This window comes from Falco punctatus, assembly GCF_963210335.1.
Source record: "Falco punctatus genome assembly, chromosome: Z".
Lineage (NCBI taxonomy): Eukaryota > Metazoa > Chordata > Aves > Falconiformes > Falconidae > Falco > Falco punctatus.
The window spans coordinates 30,744,293-30,758,291 of NC_137586.1; the positions used below are offsets into that span (position 1 = coordinate 30,744,293).

Consider the following 13,999-nt stretch of genomic DNA (forward strand, 5'->3'; position numbering starts at 1 on the left):
AGGTTGGGACCTGCATTAGTAGGATACAGCTACTTCAGACTACGCCTAAGCGGAGTTGTTTGTTCCTCAGGTTTTGCTGACTCTTCTTGAAATTCTCAAATATGATGAGCATGAAAAAAAGGGGTTAGAGAGTTCACTTTAAAACAGCAGTGTCTGCATTACCAGGACTACTAGAAAGTGTGGCCTGTGTAACTCCAGTTATGTAGTGAATAAATACAAGAGCTGGTCAGAGACATGAATTAGTATGAACTCATGAAAACCAGTCAAACTCATACAATAAAACTTGGTACAGTAATAAGATGAAGTTAATAATTTGACCACTGGAAATCTTGGCACATGCATCAACGATCAGTTGTTTTTTTGAAGACAGTTTTCACTAGTCAAGATCATCTAGCTACAAGCTTACCAGATTACACTTAATCTATTCAGTATCTGCTGTCTTTTTACTAATAAACAGCTGCACAAAGACAGAGGCTTTAGCAAACTTGTTACACGTAATTGAAACTCCATTTCTTGTGCCTACAAGATAGCTGCTCTGAGAGCAGAAATATAAACATAGTAATAAAGCAAATCATCCAAGCAAGTGTTAAGGGTAATTTAAACCCAGCAAAATCAACGAATATCTGTGCAAGCAAAGCTAAAAGAAGGTGACTGTCTTCTATGACATATATATATCTATCTATATATCTATATATCAATTCTGGTCTGAAATGACTTTTTGCAGGATGGCAGTAATGGTTCTGCACAGCTTCTGGCTGGCCCCAACCAATCGCACATGCAAGAAACATGCTTTCATATCCTTATTGCTTTGCACTACATTTCATAAGTGAGTAAATCAATGAACGTGCTTTCTAATTAAGCTGTATTCTGAAATGCGTTTCCTTCACCAGAAAGTATTTGCAAACAAATATTTTCTGAACAAAAGACAGAAGAGTAGCTGCTTTTGATAAATCAGTTACTATATTATAAAAACTAGGTATATTTAATACATAAAAAATACAGCATTAAAGTGATAACCACAGGCAACAAAGTTTTATCATAGTATAAGTTAAGGACAACATTAGATTTTAGTTATTTATCAGTCTGGTAGACTACTTAGAGAAATCCTTGATTGCTGCTTCTTATGTAATCAAGTGTGAGCTATGACAGATGAGCAGAGGTTAGACCTGTTTTCACCTGGGTGTGGCAGCATCTTGCTGGCTCACATCTGGCAACTTTGTTTGGAGGAAAGCATAGATATGTGGCCAGATCTTATTGGTTTCTGTTCCAGAGAAGGATTTCAATAACCCTTTTTCCCTAAGAAAGAAAAAAAATAAAGCATTACAGAGGTCCAGCTGTTTAATTGTTCCAAGATCTGCACCTCACTTTAAGATTGCCCTGGCAGGAGTGTGTGAATACGCGTGTGATCTAACACCAAGAACAGCCATAACATTGCTGTGGTTGTAACACTGCAGGCTGGGCATGCATCCTCAAACAGTGAGCTGTTGGCCACATCAGTTCATAAAACTGGCAGCTGTCCACAGAGTACTTAATAACAATGAAAGGCAAAAATAAGAAGCGATGCAGTTGTATAGCACATGCTACAGGGCACTCATCCAAACAACTGTGACTAACCCAGGTGTTGTAAAGTCACACCTCAAGGATTAAAGAAGATACATCAGAACAAGCAAGTAAACCAGGCCCAACCAAGTTATTCTGAATTAGTTCCAGTAGCTAGTTTTATCTGTGAAGTATGCTAGTATCAGTAATAGTAATAGCTTAGGCCCATGTCTTACTGTGGTGCTTTGAGGCATTTTCGCTTCAGAAAAGCCACCAGTCAGGGAAACCCATTGTCAATCCAGAAAAACTCCTTTAAAACTTAACCACCCCAAAGATGGAGCTTCTAGTCTTCCACTCAACAGTTTCAGTAGAGCATAATGAAGGGTGGTAGATACGGAGATTGAGGAAGGACAGTCACTTCAGGATGTTGTCAAAGGCAGTCTTGTTTCTTTGTCTAGGCACGGCAAGACTACAAAGCTCTACATGGTGACCTACTATTATCTATATAGATTAGCAATGTGATATTTGCAGCTTTACATTAAGAGAAACTTCGTGTATAATTCTGGCTATTAAAAGAACTAATAATGTGCTATAGTTCCACAGTGCAAATGGCTGTATTCTTAAATAGCTACTTACTGCCAAAGAGTCTTGCTAGCTGTGCCCATCACAGTCCTGTTCTTAGAACAGCCAATTTTAAATCCCTATTAACAGTTCTTCTATTTATGTATCGCTTCTTGACCCCTTGCCCTTGTTAAGAGGGCTTCTACTTACACACCCAGAAGAGAAAGGACTGTTAAAATCTTCCAAAAAAAGGAACTGTCTACTACCTTACTAACCAGAGCTATGTTGCTCGGAACAGTACTATAATGGACTGAATAATGCAGAGCACTCTTTTTAAAGCTAAATATGGCTACGGGGAAAAGGTCTTTTGCTAAGCAGGCTCGTGAAGAGCATTTTCTGCAACAATGGAAAACTACTAATTTTACTAGGTTGTTTTCTTACTGAGTTGATGAAAGATCCACTGCTACTCACCACATTCACCGTTGCAGTATCTCTGTAACTGAAGAGATCTGTTCCTCGCTATGCTAATGGAGAAGCTTTAGAGTGTGGAAGTATAGATTTTACTACTTACCGATAATATTCTAGAACAGGTTTTGTTTGCGCATCATAAGCCTGCAGCCTCTTGGTAACCGTCTCTGGTTTATCATCATCACGCTGAACAAGTGGCTCTCCGGTAATATCATCAATGCCCTAATTATGGTTAAAAGCAAACACTGGTATATATTTCTTATTTCTATTCTTCATTTTCTATTTAAATTACTATCAGTTTCCAGTTAGTCAAGATGTAGATTTCTGCTTTTAAAGAGAAAAGCTATTGCCTATATCTCATCTGGAAATAAAGATAGACCGTTTTACTGGAAAGTCAACATCAGTTAAAAATATTTTCTCGGTATTGGCAATGAACACCAGGTCATAGTAACTTGACTAATTTGTCCTCTGGAACTTTCATTGAATATGGGAAATACGTAGAAAAAAAACCTGCATATGAGGGAAAACAATATTGTTGGTAACGCGTTCCTGTAACAGGAAACAAGCAAGAGACCAACTGGTCCTTTGTTTGACAAGACTGAAATGGGGAAAGGAGTTAATGACCCTTTGATTTTAAGTTGCAAAACAGAACAACAGCTGTACAAAAAATGGCATAAAAGCCAGCTGAAGTTCTTCTAGGATTCAGTGAACAGTAAATATAGTCCTGTGGACTATGACAGCTTCTACTTTACTGCACTTCTCACCTCCAATTTACTGAAGTGCTTTAAATGATCACAGAGCTTTTAAGCCTTGAAAGCAGCAGTGACTGAAGAAATTACTGACCACGGGCATATCTTATGAATGACTAGCTAGTGACATAAAAATTGGTTCCTTCTTAGGGGCACTGAATCATCATGCATCTAAGGACAGGACATGACCCACCACAGATAGGAGGCTTTTTGGCCCTTTGTACATATTAACTAAATCCTCAAGAATTTTGATTTTCCCTAATGACAAGTTTAATACGACATTTGGAGTGAAAACATGAGTGATCTTGTAAGTGCAAAGCCAATTACACCACAAAAAGTTTTTCTTTCCTGCTTGCATTCTGGCAGTCAGTTTCAGAAAATCAGTAGCCATCAGTGTTCGGTAAGCTGCTCAGTTCATGAAGGTGTGAAGAAAATCTGTTCCAGAACATCTGTATCATACTAGAGATGGATTTATATGGTCAAACTTACCTTGTTTACATAATACAATCATTTAAAATACTCAAGTGTTTCTTTCTAGGATCTGTGCAGACAGCCATACCAGTGCCCTCACTGCCCATCAAATACTGAGCCTTCAGCCTTGCATTAACTCTAAAACCATAATCTTTTGGTTCTGTGCAGTAAGTAAACATTTTGCAGGTCTATTAGATAAGAGTCAATGGTGTTTCAGCTGTTCAGCTCCATTCCATGGTTTCAATTGAACACTGCAGTCTACTTTACTGTCTTGTGATATGCCTGCCAATTACTGGAAGGTAGAGTCAGGTGTTCCTAATGGCAAAGCTGTTGCAGCTGAAGCCTGCTCTTTGGTAGGTCTGGTAATTCTCTGTTGCAGCTTGCCTATGCTCTTCTGCAATTAAAAATAACCATGTCTTAAACCACCACATTTTAAACAATGCAAAGGCAGTGTTTCCAGTTACTGGCTTCCAGTGCCTACCTGCTATTTCAGCTTGCCTCTTTTCCTGCAACACCGAAATCCAAAAACTAGAGGGCCTGCTATGCTTCCGATGTAACTTAATAGAGCTTCCAGGTGAAATGTGATGCTGCAACAGGTAAGTTACGTAGAATTACGGATGAAGTACTGCTTAAGCTGAGTTACACTAAAGCTAATCCAAGTTCCTCAAAAATCTTAAGGTAACAATGTACAATCATTATCTTCAAGTTTACTATTCTTCTTCAGGATATCTCGAGCCATAACCTCATTGATCTGTTTAGAAGGTTCCCTGGCTGGCAGGCTTCCACATTGAATTCCTTTGAAAATACCCACCCTGGTTAAATATAAACACAGGGAAAGCATTAAGTGGATTCTTCTAACTGATGATTCAGTGTGCTTCCTAGATACAAAAAATGAGTCCTCAGGAAGAAGGAAAAGGAAACTACGTTTTGGACTGCACAGGCTGCAAACTTGCAGAACAGGCTAAGAACATGTCCAGCTCCTACGGCAGCATGCAAGACACAGAGCATTCCAGATCAGTGAACAGCTTTAACAAGAGCTTACAAAACACCATGGTGTTTCATTCTGCAAGGGACAAAACACACTGTCCATCAGCTTGAGCTTCTACTACGTCACTAACACACCCTCCGACACAGGACGTTACCAGAAAGGTTCCGCGCTCCTAAGGGATAAAATGAGGCTTTTTCTTCTGAGCTACTGTGTTTGCAACAACACAGGCAACGATATTTTACTGCAATTACCAAATGCAATGCAATGTTTATTTAGCACCAACACCAACGTGTACTGCTTACCTGCACTTTGGGAGGACTGAATTCAAGATTGTATACTCTGCCACTGGCAGGGTGGATCCAACGTGCTGTGAGCCGACATTTTATGGTCTCAAATGGCACATCTAGGTCAATCACAGTGTCTATTTGACATTCTTTATCCAGGGCTTCTGCCTGAGCAACCGTTCTGGGGAAACCTTTTTAAAGGAAACAATTCCATAAAAATCCAAAGGCAGAGTTATAGCAAGAACTACCTGGATTCAGTCATTAAAAGAAAATAACTGTCGGAGAAAAAAAAAAAAAAAAGCATCATTATACTGTAAAGGCTGAAGAGCTATCACAGTTTCCAAGTATTTTTCAGTGTGTCATGGCATTTCAACTTGTTTAATGCCTCACAGCTTCCGTTTCCTCATTTCAGTTAACCATCTTCCCAAAAGTATAACACATAAATGCAAAAAGACCCCATACTCATATGTACTACATACCACTATATATATCGAATAAAAGCACTGTGTACACATTTTGAACAGTAGAAGCTACAGGCAGATCACTCAGAGGTCTGCAACAACCTAGAAATGTTTATGATAACTCTTATTTCCACAGTTGTGCAAGTCTGGCTTAAGGAGATGACCATTACAAACCTATTTTATTCAGTTGCGGTAAGCCTAGTTTTCTACCTCAGGCAGTCCAGGATTAATTTTACATAAAAGAATAGCTTTAGAAAGAGTTCTGGAAATTCTTTTGTATTAAACCGTCCACAGGAATGATGACTGAGAAGACTTCAGGCTGAACAGGAATCTCTCTTCATTAAAAGACACTGCATTTTGCCCCATGAACTCTATGGCTCTGATAGTGTGCCTTTAAAGGCCTGTGTTAGGAGGAATCAGGGGAACTTAAAGGAAACAGTGAACAAGAAGGGCAACTTAAGGGGGAAACAGTGAACAAGAAAGCTCTCCACAAAGAATTTAAAATGAAAAATGCACAAGATTTTAGTAGTCAAAGCTACTGCAGAAAATGCTATAGCACCATAAATTCACTGAAGCAACACCTCTACCCACAAAGTTCTTGCACTGTCTCACATTCTTCAGGGCTTGTAATTTTCATCGTACTATACAAGTAAACTTCCCCATAAAGGCAAGGACTTATAAGTACATACTTCAGAAACTCTTATTTGCATAACATTGGTTGATGGGTGTTCCTGAGCAAGGAACCAGCCAAGAACTAGACTTACAACAGAAAAAAAAGAATACTTTATGATTTAAGGCTACTGTGTCGTGTCTAGCACATTGCAAAAGGAAGGATTTGATTAACTCAGACCAAGCTCTTGCTTGTGCATTAATGATGCACCTGCTTCGCACCACAGTCATCAACTGCCCTCATCCTATTTCTCTCATGTTCACATTATCTCATGGAAGTGCTTCTAAATGTTAAGAGAAGACTTCCTCAAGAAATTAATGTGCCTTTACAAAAGCATTTCATTGAAACGAAACCAGCATTTGCTGCATACAGTGTTTTCTCAATAGAGAAAAAATAATATACCAAATGCAATGAGTAATGAATTCAGAAACAGAGAATAGTGCCCTAATTATACAGCACTAAAATCTAGGCAGATCATACCCACACACACAACTCAGACTGCTACATCTGCTATGACTAGGAGCCACCAACCTATTGTAAGGTAGTGGAAATGAGTATTTGGCTAAGTGAGCACACAGGCAGCTCAGCGACTATTTAGTTTGACCTAACTGACCTCAACTGTTTGTTCTGAGTTGCAGTTATCAAACTAAAGACTTCTGGTTAACATATTTCAATAGAACAGTATTGTTTCTACAGAGCTGATTACGCCAGAGCTACCACTAGTTTAATTCACTAAGTCTTACTACAAATGCCGATGCAGACAAAATTTCTGCTCTAGAAGTTTAGAGAAGGCAGCACATTAGCATGCAGCAAAAATTGATTTATTCTCTTACAGTCTCCACACCGTCCTCCTGTTAAGAGTTGCCAGTATGCCCAGCTATACTGCTACACATCCAGATCCACAAGGCTTGGAACTGTGTGTACACAGGACCTGGAACTAAAGAAAAAAAAAACAAACCACGTCTGCAGCTCTTTCCTTTACTGATTAAGTTTCATTGTGCTGTTCGCTGTGGGAATTAAGCCTTTGTCTTCACTAAAAGGAACATAACTGTGACTAAAGCCACCAGAACACATCACAGTACTAGAAGCAATTACAATAAACCACTAAGGGACAGAGTACTGTGGATTTTTCACTCCCTCTAAATAAAAAGCCACACCAACAACTTTTTACTTTTATCTACTGAGACAGGTTATGACAAGAATCCAAAAACACACGCATCCAGCCTACACATTATCTCTGTACTGCGCATCCAACTGTTCTCCCATGGGCTGCAGTAACAAGAGCCATTCAGTTCATGAAGACAACAGCAAATGCATTTTCTCTACCATGAATGCTGAAGCAATGAACTTATACTGCGGAATTCCAGAAGAATTCACTCTAGAGAACACAACCACAGAGCAAATGAAAGAGCCCTTTTGGAGCACTTAAGCAGTGGTTTTGTTAGTGATTTAATACACCCTGCACTGCTGCAATTCTTGCTTTCCATGCTTACTTTGTTCCTGCATCACGTACCTACCTTTCTATTTAAATAATTCCTCAGCCCCATTCTTCTAAAGTGTTCCATTCCCCAAGGACTTTAACAAGAAAAGGCTTTAAAAAAAAGAAACTTCTCAATGCATATTTTAAAGGGGAACTAGAGCATAAGAATGACCAGAATTGAAATTTTACTGGAGTGTAGAACTACCCTTTTCAACAAGAATTAAACATAACTGTTAATGCTCTGAAGGTGGGGTGCACCCAAAGCATTTTACAGCCAAAGAAACTGGGGCAGACTAGCTGCCGAAGGTTTCATAACAAGCTGGCAACAAATACTGTCCAGTTACTATGACTCGAGGATGGCTACTGGATTGTAGCTAACCACAGGTGACCAAAACACTCCAAGCTTTCCAGTGCAGATTTTCTGGCCATACGTTGTGATACCAGATATACTAACTTACCATCCAACAGCCAGTTGTACTGATCTAGACCTTTTAGTTCATTCAGCATTAGTCGTGTCATGATGTCGTCTGGAATAAGCTGCCCTTGATCAATGTAGGACTTGGCAAGGATTCCAACTTCTGCAAAAGTAAAACAAGTTGCATTACACTATCTCTGACTGCCAGCAAGCAAAAAAAAAAAAAAACACAAAAAAAACGAGCCTGCAAAAAAATTGTTTTGATCAGGATGGTACAGAACAGTAAAGCTGTAAACAAGACAGACAGTATGCTTGCTGTATCAGAATATGTATCAGATTGATTTGATCAGTCTGTAGTTCCACAGATGGCAACAGGGTATTCAGCACACCTCTATCCCTACACCCTCCAAATAATAATTAGTAAATATTTGAAATATTAGGTTCCAAAAACTAAAATCAGGAAAAGCCATTAGGTAAAAAGAGTCTTCAACAGGAGAAATGTAAATGATAACACGTTTGTTAAAATACCAGCCTGATAACCTTGAAAAAAATCCTGTCAAGAAAGCTATTTTCTCAGTTTTGTGGCTAGTACTAACTTAGAGCTTCACTACAAAGAGGAACACCTTTGGTATTTAAGAAAGCAGTATGCAGTGGGGCACACTTGCCAGATATGTATCTTTATGGCTACTAGAGTTACAAGAGGATGTTTATAGATATTGTACGCTATTTATGGGAGTGTGCCGACACTAGTATTTTCCCATGGAACTAACTAACCTGTAATACCAGTCATTTAGCCCACTGGCTCACTCAAATGCCATCCACACATCACAATTCCAGATATCAGACCATGCTCCTACATGGCAGGCAGTAGCATGCTGTAGTTCACAGTATAGCCACGAGGAAATTAATTTGCCTGGGCTGTGTCTCAGACACAAAGTCTTTGTGGCCTTTGTTTATAAAACAATTGCCCAATTATCTAAGTCACTCAGAACAGCAGCTAGATTGATTTTATTGTGTACCTGCAGAAGCCTTTACTTGCAGCCAATTCGTATCTAGTTACAGTAAACTAACCAGAAAACAGGATGGACTGACATACCAACACAAGATACAACCGCTTTCAGCAGAGAGCAATGAAGAATGCCAGGCCCATCACTGGATGCAGTACTGGCACATGTCAGAGTACAGGGGCCCTTCTTCAGACAAAGCAACTGAAAAGCAATATATGCCCTCAAGTAATACAAACAGTAGCTCTGGTACTGGGAGAAAAAATAAAGTAATACAGGGACGATTTCCCCTTATTGAGTGTTCACGTCTACAGTCAGGCTTTGAAAGGTTTGCAGACCATTGTGGAAAACAGTCAGACTCTCGTGCTTGAGTCCTCCAGCCCATCACAAACTGGAAGAAGGTCACAGTCTGCCTGGGTACAAAGTGTCTATTCTTTTCTGTACTTCCTTTCTTTGAGGTCAGCAAGTCACACTTCTTTTATTATTCTAGTGCACTTTGAACTATATGCCCTGAAAAAGCAGGCTGACAGAAGGAATAAATGACAACTAGATAGTTTAATGTGTACTTGACGCTTGGATGTGTTACTGAGCTAGGCTGCAGCATTGCTTTAGCCACAGTGATCTAAGAATACGTACAAGGCAAGGTTGATAAGAGATTGGTACTAATATACTTTGGAAAGACAGGTGAGCTTTTGGGCCCAGAGAGCTTTAGAGTACAGCATGCTGTAAGGGCCTATTATTAGACCAACAGATCTGGAAACACGCTGCCTCTCTCTACAAACCTCAGTTTTTTTAAAAAGTCACTATTACATAAGAAAAAGACAGGCACAACTGCACCCAAACAGTTACATATTAGGACAAAAGGTTTGTACACCAGACCATAGCTGCTTTTTTTTTGCTTTTTTTTTTCCCCCCCTATTGTTGGGTGTGGGATTTTGTGATGGTTTTGTTGTTTTTATTTTGTTCTGTTTTTTTCAGCTTGAGCCTGAAACCATTACAGGCATGGCAATCTTCGGAATTAAAGGCAACACAGGTTTCCTTCCTGTCTAGGTGATAACAGGTATCCACGTTTCATGGTTTCTCAAAAGACTGGCATGTATTAACCACGGTACAGCAAACCAGCCCTAACCATATTCAGACAAGAGGTTGCTTAGCACTAGAGAGGTGGTCATAGACTCTCCAGTCTCCAAAGCAGCAGAGCGTGGTAGTAACTGCAAATCGCTAAGGATGCTCACATGTTCAACAGGACTTTTCAATAAAGTCCGTTTTCAGAAGACAGCAAATGCCAAAAAATGGCACCATATAACTATTGTTAATTATATTTAATTTTCCAAGGGTTTTAACCACTCAACTTAGCCTAACATAGTTCCTGAAGAACTGGCAATTGCAGGACTCTTTGATGATAATCAAAACTCACAAACTCTTTGCCTTGACCAAACTTGTCAAAGCTCTCTGAGTGGCCTCTCAGTCCCTCTCCTTCCTTCACCACACTACTTAACTCCTGCTACCTCACTATTTGTCTCAATCCTTTGGAGACTTTTCCTGCAACGAGTGGCTCACTTCCAATAAAATTAAAACAGAGCTTCATCCAGGTTAATTAGTGAATGAAAAACTGCAGCAGATTCCTGTAAGTTCTACGCTAGCTTATTCAGAGCAAACTTCATCATCTCTTACACCCTCCACTGGCTTCTCTCCTCATATTCAGGGTTTTAATGTGTCTGCTACACTTTCATTTCACATCTTGGTTCTCATTCTTTCATCTGTCAAACCCACCTAGAACACTTAGCCAAATCACTTTTCTTTCTACTGCTTCATAACTCCCTCCTTAAATCAAGCAGTGGGGTATTTTCCACTTCCAGTTTCCTCTTCTCACACACCCTTCAGCTCAATGGTGCTGCACTTTGATCTTGCTTCCGAGACGTATTAAAAGAGCACAAAACCTTAAGTATTTATTAAACAACCTATTTCCTTCATCTTCTGGGACGCCTTCCATTCTCATTAGGTCTTACTTACACTGGAAGCTTGTAATAGCAACAATTCTGGTTCTCTCATCCTCTGTAAATAAAAACTTAAGCTTATGCAGCCAGCCAGACAGAAAAAGCATGAATGTGATCAGACATGCCCGTGCAGGTGGTGCTCCTAGCAAATGTTTAACTTGTAGATATCAATTGTAGTGAAGTCAGTCAACTAAGCCGAAGTCATCGTTCTTACAGAGCAAACAGAATTTGTGTGAAAAGAGATGTAGAAATCACATCACAACTGATTTCATAATACAGATAATTTTTCACCTTCCAGCATGCTTATACGCTTCCAAAACCAAGACTGCCAGTTCCCTGATCATAACACTGCAGTGATGCTTACAGGTCAGTGTAGTCCTCTGCAGCTTCAAAGTCCTGGAAGTAACAACACCCTCACTTCATGACATGCAACCTGAAACAGATCTGACAAGGCTTTCGACCCCATCACGTAGAAAAGTGGATATGGAAGTCAGGAGGGGACCTTTCATCACTGCAGCAATCCACTGGAGCTGTGGCATCTCCACAGAGCCAGGGGTCGAGCCTGGCTCAACCCAGTGAGCGTAACACACATCATCCCCTGACACAAGCAAGTGCGCGCATGCACAGGCCGTGCTGAAACCTAGGCACTGCAGGAGTTTGTGGCAACGTAATAATAATTTCAAAAACACAAGGCAAGCAGTTTGGAGATTCTGCCCACTGCTTTTTGAAAGCACCACCACTGTTATGCCAGTCACGTTGGGACCAGGCTGCCTAGTTTTGGAATAGCTGGTAATGCCAGGCACCTCCACCTCCAGCCATCTAATGGAGATTCAAAAAGGTCCCACTGCCCAGAACTCCTCCTCTTTGCCCCATCTGTTAAAAACACGAGTATTTTCCCCTTTCAAGACGTTCCAGCTGGACGGCCGTCAGAAGCATCTGCAAAGAACGCTGGGTGCTTACGGCGGGGCGGTGGTGAGGTGTTACAGCACAAGGAAAAGGGCATAAACCGCTGGGGTGGCCGGTGGGCTCGTAGCGAGGATGCCAAGGAACAGCCTTCAGAGGAGCCCCAGCCCGAGCCCGGAGGCTCACCGCCGGGGCCCCCAGCAGGGCTGTGTGACAACGCCCAGCCCCGGGGGCGTGGGCACACAGAGGGGGGCCCGGGCGCGGAGCGGGGCGGGGGGCGGGGCGGGGGGCAGGGCGGGGCGGGTGGGGGAGGCCCGTCCCCCGGCCGGAGCGGGGCTGTGTCAGGCGGGAGCTGCCCGCCGGGCTGCGCGGGGCCCGTGTCTTGGCCCGAATCCTCCCCACAGACACACACGCCCCCACTCCCCGGCTCTGGAGCCTGCCCATTCCCACCTGTCTTCTTCTGCATGTTGTCTCTCAGCAGGTCGCCGCTGGAGAGGTGCTTCATCCCGAAGTGTTTGATGATCCGAGCGGAGACGGTGCCTTTCCCGGAGCCCGGCGGCCCCATGATGACGGCGCGCAGCAGCGGCGGCACCACCATGCTGTGCTACGGGCCGCGGCCGGGCGGGGCGGGCGGGGGGAGCGCCGCCTTCGCGATCCGCCGCCCTCCGCCCAGGGGCAGGCGGCGGCGTCTCCCCCGGCTGCCAGTCAGGGGCGGGAGGGAGCCCTGACGTCGCCGCGCCGGGGCGGGGGCGGGCCGCGGCGCCGATCGCGAGTTGGAGGGAGGCGAAGCGCCGCAGGGCGCTGGAGTGGCGGCGCCGAGCTGCCGAGCGGCCCCCTCGCCCCGCGGCCCCGTGCCGGCCGCCTCGGTCCCCGCCGCTGCTCCCGCCCTGCGCGGCCGTGCGGGCTGGCCGGCACAGCGCGCGTTGCCTGGCGCTCACCCGAAGGCTGCTGGGGCTGGCGGCATGTCCCGTCGCCCTCGCTGCCCTGCCCGGGCGCCGCGAGGCTGCGGGTGCGGGCTGCGCTGGGCCCCGCTGCCGGCTCCGCCGCCCCCTGCCGCAGCCCCGTGGCCAATAACCTCCGACGGTGCGGTGCGGTGCGGTGCGGTGCGGGCAGCTCCGCCAGCAGAACGCGGGGTCTGCGCTTTCGTTAAGGTGCTGGAATGTGAGCTGCTGCCGCAGCTGGCCTGGCGTTGGGCGGCGCGGCGCCCTCCCCAGGGACACCCGCGGGACCCTCGCTACCGGTGCTCGGCGGAGCGGCAGCTGGCGCCGCGCGGTGCGCGCCCACCCGCCCGCAGGCCGGGGCAGAGCCTGCCTGCCGCAGCCGCTGCGTGCTGCTGGGCCGCCGCCGCCGGGAGCCGGAGGGCGGCGGTGGACAACTCCTGTCACAGAAAAGCCGAACTAAAGCCGAAACACGGATTAAATTCGGCTTTGCGTTTTACAACCTCGTCGAATTGCAATGGTTTCACAAGATACCCGCTACAGCGATAAGAAAGCGTCCAAATGGACATGTGGCACTTAACAACAGGATGGAAATGGGAATACAGCCCAAAAACTGCCCAGTCGGTGAAATAAATTGCCTTAACGATTAAGTAGGAAGGCACTGGCTTAGCATGGAAATCTTGGCACGACTGTAAGTCTTAACTAGGCTGAGCACCGTGAAACTCTTAACTGCACCTAGTAGCACCTTCATTCTCGAGTGCAGTACGGTAGGAAGAAGGAAAACGTTCAGAGCTTTATGAATGTTCCCAGGGCAACACCCCAGTCTGCAAAAGCACCACAGTCTTAAACAAAATTTGACAGCAGAAAGCCATTTAAATGCTAGGAGCCATGCTGTTTGTTTCAAGCTTCACACTTCACAGACGTCTGAAAGGTGTAATTCCACGAAAGCGTAGACAATGTCTGAGTGTTCCTAAAGCAAATCTGTGGAAAAATGGAAGGTCTTATATGAAAAAAATATGCAACAAATAATTATACTTGTCAGAGAGATCATTAACCCTTATCTCCAAAATC

The 13,999-nt window shown here is 43.7% G+C and overlaps 1 protein-coding gene across 1 annotated transcript; it reads right to left on the reverse strand.

The window, feature by feature from the left end:
* Positions 1-226: 226 nt before the first annotated feature.
* AK3 (adenylate kinase 3) lies at positions 227-12,697 on the reverse strand. The gene is made up of 5 exons (XM_080372036.1): positions 12,441-12,697; positions 8,130-8,249; positions 5,079-5,251; positions 2,672-2,790; positions 227-1,296 (listed from the first exon to the last, which is right to left on the reverse strand). The coding sequence occupies exons 1-5, from the start codon at positions 12,586-12,588 to the stop codon at positions 1,173-1,175; spliced, it is 684 nt and encodes a 227-aa protein (XP_080228162.1). The 5' UTR covers positions 12,589-12,697; the 3' UTR covers positions 227-1,172.
* Positions 12,698-13,999: the final 1,302 nt, after the last annotated feature.

Coding starts and splice junctions, on each gene's coding strand:
- AK3 (XM_080372036.1), bottom strand. CDS start 12,588: ATGGTGGTGCCGCCGCTGCTGCGCGCCGTCATCATGGGGCCGCCGGGC. Junction 8,250..12,440: donor CAACATGCAGAAGAAGACAG/GTGGGAATGGGC, acceptor TTACTTTTGCAG/AAGTTGGAATCCTTGCCAAG. Junction 2,791..5,078: donor TCAGTCCTCCCAAAGTGCAG/GTAAGCAGTACA, acceptor AACCATAATTAG/GGCATTGATGATATTACCGG.